Here is a 12,249-nt window from a genome sequence, read left to right as displayed (position 1 = left end):
TTGCACAAATCCCAATTCCATTTCGAAAGGGGAAAGTTCAATTTTTGAGTCACTATGGTTTTGACCAAATACTCATGTTAGTATGAATTTAATAAATAAATAAACAACCCTTGATTAAAAATGATTGTGATTCGGTGAGATTTATGCAATTGATAATCAAATAGCATATTTCTACAAATGGAATACGATTCCAGGATTTTTGAATGGCACTTCATGAAGGTGCGGTAAATAAAGTGTTAGTAACATCCTAATCAAAATAATAGTTGAAAAAAAGTCATGAACCAGAAGATTCTTCCATACTTACATAATAATGGAGGGAAAAGGTTCAACAATATTTCTTGAAAAGCTGACTAAAGAGGAGGATTCGACATTAAAACGCAAAAAATAATGAGTTAAAAAGATAAGATGAGAAATGATATTTTAATAAATAAATATAAGCATTAATGGATTATAGAGATGAGTTTCAAAAATAGGAGAAGAAAAGAAAAAAATAGAGAATTTTGGTGGTGGCTAACGACGACAACGGTGGCGGAAGAGAGGTGGTGGTGTGGTGGAGTGTGACGAAATTGCATGGTGGTGGAGTGGAAGAGAAATGATGAAAAGATAATTTTTAAAGTGGTAAAAAGGAAGAAAATGAGAGAAAAATGGAGGAGCAAAATGGTGGTGCGGCTAAAGGAGAGGAGGAGAAAAATAGGGTGGAAATAAAAATGAAATGGGGAGTGTCTAGGTTCAATGGTCAGCCAAGGTAAGGTAAAGGTTTTGGCAAGTTGAGGGGACAATGGCACCAAAAGTGGATCATAGGAGTGAAAAGGGGAGAACTTTGGGAAGGTTGATCTTGTAATCAAGGAAAGAATCTTTCCTTGTATGGAAATATGTGTTGGACGGCAAGAGTGTCCACTCTGGCTCAAAATTGTCAAAAAATTAAATTAAAAGATGCACTTGTGAGGGCTTGAACTTGGGACATTATGGAAACAACTAACACACTTAACCACTAAACCATTAATTTCTTTATGACATAAACTAACAGAGATAAATAAATAAAATCTAGGGCGTGACATGGATTGTCCCCAGAGCTTACACTATCCAAGAACTCTTTTGGTAGACTTTTTTTCATTTTTGCTCCGATTATAAGTGGCATGTAAATAGGTGATAATGGCAATGTATATATATAAGTGGTTGAATTATGTTTTGTGCCATTTTGATGTGAACTATATGTTTTGTTGTAAGCCTTAATGGTTGTTTTGGTTTGTTGTGACATGTGATGGTATAAGTATGCTTTGGTACTTATGGTGCATTTTGCTTGTTGAATTTGGCATGTGAGAATGATGAATTGTTGACATGTGAATGGTTGAATATGAATTGTTGAATTGAAGTGTTAATTGTGGCATATTAATTAGGCACTTAGGGTGATGTTATGAGTTGTGTTTTTGGTATATTTTTTGTACATTTGAATAGGTTTGAGGAATGGTATAATACATGCTTGTGGCATAAGTGAACATAGGGCCTTATAACTTATTCTAAAAGGTTCTTTTGGTATACACAGTTTGACGTATGGCGTTATGCCACACATGAGCATGTGGCACAACCGTGTGGTCTTTATATTTTAGGAGGTGATTGGTGTACATGGCCTTAATGAGCTACATGGTCTGGATACACGACCGTGTGGCTCCAGTTTACATGGCCTTAGTTTATTACATGGTCTAAGAACACGAACGTATGACTTTAAGTTGAAATTTTGCATTTAGGTCCACATGACTTCAATTGGTTACACGGTTGTGTGACATTCTTTTACACTAGTTCAGTTAGTGGCAAAATTTGGTGACACGATCATTTGACTTAGTCACACACAGCCTAAGCATGTATTATTGAATGTTTTCAATTAAGTTCTTATTTGATTTCTAATTGATTTGAGAGATGTCGCAAGCTCGTTTGAGACTTAGTTTTAGATGTAAATTATATTATATTTAGAATATCAAATGTTTCATTGTAAATTGAATATTAAGCTAAAATCGTAGGTGATAATTGTTGTTAACTGTTGTAGCCTCCTATAGCTCAAGTTCGACGACTGGACCAGGTGTAGGGTGTTACAGCCGCCATCTCTCGAAGCAAAAACCATCACCAACCATTAGTCCATCTTCTCAACCGCACTTTCACTAACTCCCTATTACAGCCGTCCTGCCCTACCTCTGTCGCACAAAGCTGTCACCATCTTCTCACGGTTTCACTTAACCTATCGTTGACTAGCTTGTGTAATTGTTTGAGGTAAATTACAATTTACTAGTGTTGTTTTTTTTTTATGGCCATCTGTTTGAGTATAGACTTGCACACAAACTGTTTGCAAAAAAGCTGAATTTACCATGTCTCTAAGAGTAAGAGAAAAGTCATGTTGTTCAATCCATCAATTTTCAAGCCTAATTCCATAATGATGAAGCAAGTGAGAGATCTGATTCTGTTTTCAAGAATCAACCCAAGAATCAACCCATGCTCTCAGATAAAGGGTTTATGTTGACGAGTAATGACAGTGCTGTAATCTCGCCACTTATTCAGAAAATAGTAAACGAGCTAAAATAAAAAACAATTCTTCTAGCTCCTTCATGTCATTGTGATTAAACTTGTGTTAGTGTATATTGCTTATTATTCTGTGTTAACATTCTCATTTGTCTTGCATACTTAGTAATCTTAATTAAGTTAATTAGTTAACTCAATTCACTTTTAATTATTTCAATCACCAAGTTGTTAATTGATAGTTTCACAATTTTTGCTTTACTTATATAATCTCTATGGAGACGATAACTCTATACTTACTACTTTATTACTTGTTGACAATTGTGTACACTTACAAATTGTTCAATAATCTCATGATAAAACCTAGTAATCTATATTACTAAAATTGAAATCAATCTTCATTTCTTCTTTTATAGTTCAATTTTGATTCCAAAACCCGAAAATCGTTCACCTATTCTATTTTGTATCTATTCATAAATATGCATGATAGGTTCTTTTCTTTCTTCTTTGCTGTAACATTGTTCTTAGGTTGGATTTTTAGTGGGGTATATTTTGCAGTCCTCGGGAAAAGATCAAATGAGTTAACTATTTTTTTTCCTTTTTCCTAATATTTTTTTTTTGTTTTTAAGGAGTTGGGTATAATTAATAGTATAGAAGAGAGGGTGATTTGTACCTTCAAATTGCAATTTGAGCACTTATTTACTATGATTGGTTTGTTTTTTGAATTTTATATTATTGGCAATTTGACATCTTTCGTGACTAGTCTGTTTTCAGCATTACTTTTCATTTGAAAGTTTTTATAAAAATGCTAAGGCTTCAATGTTTTAACACCACCATTAATGAAGTTATGTTGGTTGAGAATAGAAGCTACTAAAGAAGCATTTGGTGGGTGTAGTGGTAGAAAATGAAGACTAAAAATATTAGAAAAACTTGAAAGGGTGAATTTGAAGAAGTGATTACATATTTGATTTACTTAGTCGAATTAGAGTTAAAATCAGTTGCCCTTCTATTTATATGAAATTGATTCAAATCAAAATTAAAGTATTTGACATAAACCAATATGAAGAAATTGAAGGTGAAATGGGTTTTAAGAAATTTTTTTTTTTTGAAAAAAATAGCCATAAACTTGACATCATTTGATTAGTGCAATTTTTTTAAACATCCATCTAATGAATGTGGATTAAAATCTATAACGTTAGCATATATTAGATATCTAATTGAAATAAAAAAATATAAATACTAAAAAGAAAATTTAAAAGTTAAAGTGTGAATTAAACCTTATTATTAAAACACACAAAATAGAACTCAAAATCAATGTGTCACTTTAATAACATTCCATCATCCTCATGATGGATGTATGTAATCATGTATGCATGCATATGCTACCATCACCGTACCATGGAAACAAAAAGAAAAAGGAACCCGCAAAAACAAGCGAAGGGAAAGAGTTACATTTGACTTGATTTCACCAAAAATAAAAAAGAATTCAATCAAATTGAATACAAATTTGACGTCCGCAAGGGCAAAGCAAAATCTCTTATTCTTTCTCTCTCTAAAATCTTTTCTCTTTCTTTTTTTTTTCCTTCGAGTTCTCTCTCTAGATACAGCGAGGAAGAACAGGGCACGTACTGAAACAAGAAATATAAATTATTAAGTGAAATATATAAAAAAAACAGAAGCTGAGAAGAGAATAAGAAGAATATTTGATTGAAGAGGAGAGGAAAGAAAGTTTTTCTTTTCCCTTCTTTTTTGTGTAGTGAGGGGTATAAAGATATTTTATTGGTCCGGTTTATCGAAGCAAAAAACTAGAAGAATCGAAGAGAAAGAGAGTTAAGAAATTTGGGGTTTTTTGGGTTCTTGTTTTGATTGAAATCAAAGCTTTGTAGATTTGAGTAACTCTCTTTTTCTTTTGTTTCTCCTTTGACTCTGTACCTGTTGGGATTTTCTTAAAACTCTGGTGAGTCTTCTATGAAGTCTTTTCTAGTCTTAACCCTTTTTTTATTTTCTTGTTTAGCTTGAATACCCATTTTCTGGTTTGCTCGTTCAATGTTTAGGATCAACGATTTTTGGTGTTCAGGTGCGATCGAGATGGTTTTATTTGGTTAGAATTGTTTTGTTTAGTGTAGTAAAATTGCAATTTTGAGTTTTTCTGTACGGTATGTATTTGGGGGTTTTTCTGGGTTTTCTTTAATTTTAACTAAATTTTTGTTGGATTTAATGACCATTTCTGAGTTCTTGAGATTTGGGTTTGCTTTTTAGATTTGATTGGAGTTTAATTGATGAGTTCTTTGGTGAAAGTTTTACTTCTTTTTATGTTTTTAAAAATATTCGCTAGGATATATGTTGTAGTGGATCTGAAAATTCTGTTTTTTTTTTGTATAGGGATTCATGCGAAAGCCATTCCATTGCTGCTTTGAAGAGATTGAAAATCTAAACTCCTTGCTTGGCTTCGGTTTTCAGAGCTATATGTTCAGGAACAGAACTTACTCTTTCTTATTTGGGTACAATGAAGAGCATGAAGCTAAAAGCAAGCAGCCAAGTTGGGGATAAACTGCTGATTGCCTTGAGCTATACAACTGAATATTTGTGCTTTTCTTTGTCATTGTAGTTTACTTAATATTCATGTTGTTTTAGGTAGTGGCTGCAGTTTTATGAGTGAGTATTAGATAAGTTAAGTATGGTACCATCGGGGTCTTCTACTCCTATAGGTGGTGTGCACTCTGTTACGCCTTCTCTTTTGCGGTCGAGTTCTGGGATGCTAGGAGCCCAAGGGGGTAGCCTTCCTTCTCAAACTGGCTACCCTTCATTAGTGTCGCCTCGCACTCAGTTTGGTAATATGAATATGCTTGGCAATGTGCCAAATGTGTCTTCCCTTCTTAGTCAGTCCTTCGGGAATGGGGTTCCAAACCCTCAGCTTTCTGGTCCGGGGAGTAGCCAGCGTGGAGGAATTGACTCAGGGGCTGAATCTGATCCACTTTCAAATGTAGGTAATGGGATGGGGTTTAATGCTCCCTCATCATCGTTTGTTCCATCAAACATGGCAAACCCTGGTTCATCCGGTCAAGTTCAAGGTCAGCAATTTCCAAACATTTCTGGTAACCATATGTTACCGGACCAGCAGCACTCCCTACACCTCGAATCACCACATTTCCAACATGGTCAACAAGCATTGCAACAGTTCTCTGCTCCTCAAAACACCCAGCAAGGACAACAGCAGCAGCAGTTTCAGTCTATTAGAGGAGGGTTGGCTGGTGTTGGTGGGGCGGTCAAATTGGAGCCACAAGTGACTAATGATCAGCTTGGCCAGCAGCAACATCAACAGCAACAACAGTTGCAATCACTAAGGAAGCTTGCTCCTGTGAAATTGGAACCACAACAAATACCACCCATGAGAACTTTGGCACAGGTAAAAATGGAACCCTCACATTCAGATCAGTCCTTGTTTTTGCACCAACAACAACAGGAGCCGCAGCAACAACAACAACAGCAACAGCAGTTACTCCACATGTCGAGGCAGCCCTCACCAGCCCAAATTAATCTTTTGCATCAGCAAAGGCTGTTGCAGCTACAACAACACCAACAGCAACTTTTAAAAGCAATGCCTCAACAAAGGTCTCAATTGCCACAGCAGTTTCAACAGCAGAATTTGCCTTTGAGATCACCTGTGAAACCAGTGTATGAGCCTGGGATGTGTGCCAGGCGTCTGACACATTACATGTATCAACAACAACATAGACCTGAAGTAAGATATCTCTGGTTTGAAGATCTGTTTATTTTTTCACATGTATTTGGTTGCTTTGGGTAGGTAACATGCCTGTTTTTCATGTAGGACAACAATATTGAATTTTGGAGAAAATTTGTTGCCGAGTACTTTGCTCCAAATGCGAAGAAGAAGTGGTGTGTTTCTATGTATGGAAGTGGCCGCCAAACAACTGGTGTTTTCCCTCAGGTCTGTTTCTAAGAAAAACTTGCAGGAATTTCCAACTGTGATCCTCAGTTAGCATATTTTGTGATTGACCAAGGTCAATTATCTTTAGAACTTCTCTTCTTTGTCTTAATTTATTTGTTGTGTTCCCTCCCCATGCAATTGATAATTGTATTGTTTAAAAATTTTCCAGGATGTATGGCATTGTGAAATATGTAATCGCAAACCAGGACGTGGTTTTGGTGAGTCTTTTATTTTTAATTGTTTGACTGTTGTTCCTCCTTTTGGGTTACAGTCAGCTATTGCCATCTTAAATTGGCACCTTCAATATATATTAGTTATCCTTTTTGAGGTGTCAATGTACTAGCTTGTTTTCTTATTTTAGCCTAAATGTGCATGTATAGCGGTTTCTTATATCTAATTTATCCATCACTGCTATATATCTAATATCTTACTACTGCTCTCAGAGGCGACTGTTGAGGTTCTCCCTAGGCTTTTCAAAATTAAATATGAGAGTGGTACTCTGGAAGAACTTCTTTATGTTGATATGCCCCGTGAGTACCAGAATTCATCTGGTCAAATTGTCCTGGACTATGCTAAAGCAATACAAGAAAGTGTTTTTGAGCAACTTCGTGTTGTTCGTGATGGTCAGCTTCGGATAGTTTTCTCGCCCGATCTGAAGGTTATAAATTGAAGTAATGGCTTTCTCCCAACTTTGAAAATTGACGCTGTATTAACATAGTTTTTTTCCCTTTCATTCCTTTTGCCAGATATGTTCTTGGGAATTTTGTGCTCGACGTCATGAAGAACTTATCCCTAGAAGATTGTTGATACCTCAGGTTGTGATCAAATGAATTTTCTCTGTAGCCTGAGAATGTAACATATATGCTATTGACCTGTGTGCATTGTATGTCTAAACCGAATGAAACTTATAGAGCCTGGTTGATTGAGTTTATTTGCAATCTTGCATGCCTTCTTTATTACATTTGCTGCTTTTCAAGTGGTACAAGGTGAAAATCTTCTAGTAGAATATAACAGTTTCATTATTTTCATTGTCAGAAATATAATGCAAATTTATGACTATGATGGAACTAAAATTTTCATCCTAGGTTATGATGAAGAATCGGTTCCATCTACCTATGCCATTTATTTATGCTGCTGTTGCAATATTGTTATCTCTAGATGTTGTGATGGCTTTCTATTTTATGATTGGCTGCTTGTGATTTTCCTTTTGCACCATGCCTGTAATCTTGAAATATCATTTGAATGTTGATGCTGGATTTTCATCATAGTTTTTTTCTCCTTATTTTCCCTAAAATTATGAGTAGATTTTTTTCTCATTCTCTTACTGGTTGTTATTATACATTCTTTTGATTGTTAAAGAGTATGGTTGCTACTTGTACTAGTTGTATTTAATGATGGTAGTTTGCCTTGTACAGGTTAGTCAGCTTAGGGCTGCTGCTCAGAAGTATCAAGCAGCAACTCAAAATGCATCAACAAATTTATCTGCTCCAGATTTGCAGAATAACTGTAACTTGTACGTCCTTTATTATTGTGCTCTTTGTTTTTTTGATAGAATTGAGTAATCGTTCCTTTTTATATGGTAGCTGGACTGGTAGCTTTTTCCCTTTCATTTTTTCTTTTCTAGAGTGTGATGCATTATGCTTTCCTCTTGCTCATACCTAGCTGTAGTCACTTACACTCGGTGTATTGATGTTGCCAGTTATGTTTGTTTGGGAACTCTTTCTTTGGGTAAACATTTTGTTTTTCCACTTTTATTTATTATGTTTGACACAAGTTATCTTGCCAGTTAGAAATAGACATCTAGTTTGCAGAGAATATATACAGATTGAAACCTGTTTCTTTTTCCTGCTCAAGTTTCCAAGTTTGAGTAACAGCATATTAGGTAGTTGTCATACTCTTCCTTGAGGACATACTTTTGGTTTTCCTGATTAGATGATCCGCACTGAAAGCCACGGAGAGGAATATTATAGATGTGTGTCTGTGTTTTCTTTCTTTTTTAATTTTCTAGATGAGTATTTTAGTTATGACCTGATGTGGTTCCTTTTATACATGGTGTGCAATGGATGCATGCTACTTTTTCACACTTCGTAGGCTGCAGTAAATGTTGCCCTCAAGGGCATAACATGATGAAGTCTCGGGTTCAAATCTTAGCACTTGCAACCTCTTTCCTTATCCCCAGCTTGTGGCCTCCTTTGTACCCAAAAAAGAAAAATAAATGTTGGATATGTGGTGAGCTATAATATATGATTTTAAGGTTTATTTTAATGAGAGAATATGGTTCTTATAGGTAATGGTTGAATTAAGATGGAAATGATTGAGCTTTTAATGTATTAAAGTAAATAGGATAACCCATATCTGCCACTGAGCTACAAAGAAATTTTATGAATATAAACCAGGCTTAAGGTGGGAAGTTATTCTGTATTGTTGTCGGACTGTTCAGTTCTGCTTATAAGGACTTGCTTGGTTTCCATCTGAAGCTGGTTGTAAATCCAAGTTTGTGCTGGAATTGAAAGATTGATAAAGAAGATAAAAGATCTGGGTGTCATGCATAATTTGTTTCTTCAGAGGCTTTACATGATAACTGTTTTGAAGGCTTTAGACCTAGTGTAGCATTGTAAGTTCTGCTTCTGATAGTCCAAAAGAGAGCCTACAAGATGGTGAAAATCTTGTGCACTTCTCCTTTTATTAATTGAACAAAGCTATGTACAAATTTGTAGAGTTTCAGTTATCTTATTCCTATAATGGGATCAATATTTGGACACCACCTTACATAAATAATTCCTCAACTGAAGACGAAATTGTGTAATGTAAGAGAACCTAAAATGAGGCTCTTAAATTGGAACCTGTAACGTCTATTGAACCTTAAAATTACCAGAATAATGATGCTTGGGATCAAGAAAAAATGGTATAGAATGAATGCAATCACCTACCATCTTAAAGATGGTAGAAATATGAATGACTGATATCAATTAGCTTAAATAGTGCCATAAATCAGTCGTAACTAAAAAAAGGAAGTACAAAATTGTGGATGGTTTTATTTGACATTGTCTATTGCATAGGCCTGATTTTTGTACTCCAGTATAGTTACAATTATGTTAGATGTGCCATTTTGTTAGATACTTATTAGGAATCTGGGTTACACTTGGACATGCACTCTTACTTGGGCAAGCATATAAAATCAACTTGCATTATTTTCTCTATATCTGTGATCATTACTGGGTGCATGGATTTCTAATTAGCTATTGACAAACTTAGGTTTGTAGCATCAGCTCGGCAACTGGCAAAAGCCTTGGAAGTGCCTTTGGTAAATGATTTGGGTTACACAAAGAGATATGTACGTTGTCTTCAGGTAATTTCCTACACCTGCTTAGAATAATTTGGATATGTGATGATGTATTCTTATATTTTGGAAACTTTTTGCTATAAATTTCCACTTCGCCTAGTTAATATTTGTTATTAATCTGCTTTGTGCTTCTTGCTGCTCTCATTTCTATTCTGAACTTATATTGAGACAGTGCTTTTCTTTTATTGTTTCTCTGGTACAATTTGTTAATGAGAAAATTTGTGCTATCATGTACTTAGGTCTTTCTCCTAGTGGTGGCCAGGTAAAGGCTGAAAAGAAAATGTGTACTGAAAATTTATTGGTATCTGTGCTGGCATCTTGTTCTTTTTGGAGAGCAGAATCAGAGATAAAATGCTACATCAACTAAGCTTTTGATAGATTGTTCTTTGTTGAACCATGCACTATCTTTTCCAAAAATTTCCTTTTCTTTCTAATGCAGATTAATGTCCTTTAACTCCTTTCATGTTACCCGGCAATTCTTTCCCCAATGCAAATTGCTAATTTCCATACTCTTCCAAAGTTCTTGTGGACCCATTTGGATGTTCTTGTTTCTTTTGAAGTCCTCTAACAGTTGCACTTTCTAGTACTAAATTAGCAAGATGTACTTTAATGAGTTTTTTGATGAACTAATGCACCGTTTCTGTTTTTTTTTCTTTTTTGTGGATTGGGGGGATGGGGGTGGTCTAACAGATATCCGAAGTCGTTAATAGTATGAAGGACTTGATTGATTACAGTAGAGAGACGAAGACTGGACCTATGGGTAAGTTTTGACAATATTTCCCTAGCTAAATTTGTTTTATTTCTCATTAGAAGTTTCTTTTGAAATGCTTGGAAGTACTGATCCAAGCATCCTACAACAGCACCTGAGGGTTTGTAGTCCTCTCATGTTGGTTTACTGTAAGCTAGTTTCAATTGAGAATTTTATAAGCCAGTTGACAGCTGTTGATGTGGTAGCCCTTTGTTAGCTTGTGACCATTTGATGTAATAATTATTTTCTAATTTCTTATGGTTAAGCTTTGTTTCTAGCTATTAGCAGCCCAATGCAAAATTTTTTTTTTCATTTTATCTGTGCCATTGGAAATAGTTTAGCATGATATAACTAATTACCTACTGATTTGGCATACTGCAACTTGCGCTTTTTTAAAATTAGTGTTAGAAGTCTTTTGCTGATTTTACCTTATAATAAACCTGTCGTCTTGTAGCTTTATTTATTAACACCCTATATGTGAGCAGGGTGGTTATCTAATTTATTTGTTTTTTATCAGAGAGTTTGGCCAAGTTCCCTCGAAGAACAAGTACTTCATTTGGTATTCAAGCACAACAGCCTGAGGAACAACTACAACAGCAGCAGCTGACACCACAACAGCGAACAGTGGCCCAGAACACCAGTAGTCAAAGTTCTACCCAGGTTTCTGGGATGCATCTCGTTGCTAACAATGGTGGAGCTAACATAAATAACTCTCTTAGTGCTGCATCTGCATCAACATCTGCTGTTACAGTGGGGCTTCTACCCCAGAATTCCATGAACTCCAGGCAGCAGAATTCTATGAATAATGCAAGCAGTCCCTATGGTGGAAACTTTGTTCAGATTGCTTCCCCTGGATCATCTAGTACAATTCCACAATCACAAGCGAATCCTTCTCCATTTCAGTCACCAACGCCCTCATCTAATAATCCTACTCAAGTTCCTCATGGTGCTTTAGCAGCTACTAGTCACATGAACTCAGCAAATTCTCCTGTGAATATGCCCGTGCAGCAGACAGCTCTTTCCAGTGAGGCTGACCCAAGTGAATCGCAAAGCTCTGTTCAGAAAATCATTCATGAAATAATGTCTGGCCAACTGAATGGTACGGGAGGTATGGTTGGTGTTGGCACTCTAGGCAATGATGTGAAGAGTTTAAATGGAATGTTGCCAGCAGGTAACAGTGCAGTTGTCAATGGTGGCAACAGTATGGTGGGTAATGGAACTGTCAACAATAGTTCAGGTATAGGTGGTGGTGGGTTTGGCACGATGGGTGGTGGGCGGCTTGGCCAATCTGCTATAGTGAATGGAATCAGAGCTGCCATGGGTAATAACTCGATGATGAATGGAAGGGTAGGTAATGGCATGGCATCAATGGCTCGGGATCAAGGTATGAATCACCAACAGCAACAGGATTTGGGGAACCAGCTACTGAGTGGACTAGGAGCAGTTAATGGTTTTAATAGTCTTCAATATGATTGGAAAACTTCTCCATGAAAGATGGCCAAAATGAAAGGTGATGGATGTTGGGGTGTAGCTGCTGTGTTTTGCAGCCATGAAAACCCGCGGGTGGCCTCTGGCGCAGCACTGTATGATAGGAGATAGATGAAAGGGCTGCTTCCCTCCCACTTTGTACCAATTTCAGTAAAGTGAAACATATAACATAGTGTTTTTATCAAATGAAATGTTTTAAAGCATCTCATCTTTAAG

General features: G+C 36.0%; 1 protein-coding gene across 1 annotated transcript; it reads left to right on the top strand.

The window, feature by feature from the left end:
• The first annotated feature begins 3,941 nt into the window (after nt 1–3,941).
• On the top strand, nt 3,942–12,236 carry LOC107951765 (transcriptional corepressor SEUSS). Its single transcript, XM_016886904.2, has 10 exons — nt 3,942–4,462; nt 4,888–6,247; nt 6,335–6,454; nt 6,624–6,672; nt 6,898–7,112; nt 7,201–7,269; nt 7,870–7,967; nt 9,710–9,803; nt 10,488–10,557; nt 11,063–12,236. The coding sequence occupies exons 2-10, from the start codon at nt 5,183–5,185 to the stop codon at nt 12,034–12,036; spliced, it is 2,754 nt and encodes a 917-aa protein (XP_016742393.2). The 5' UTR covers nt 3,942–4,462; nt 4,888–5,182; the 3' UTR covers nt 12,037–12,236.
• The last annotated feature ends 13 nt before the right edge of the window (nt 12,237–12,249 follow it).

This window comes from Gossypium hirsutum, chromosome A02 (assembly GCF_007990345.1).
Source record: "Gossypium hirsutum isolate 1008001.06 chromosome A02, Gossypium_hirsutum_v2.1, whole genome shotgun sequence".
Taxonomy (NCBI): domain Eukaryota; kingdom Viridiplantae; phylum Streptophyta; class Magnoliopsida; order Malvales; family Malvaceae; genus Gossypium; species Gossypium hirsutum.
This window is presented reverse-complemented; position numbering and strand designations above follow the sequence as displayed.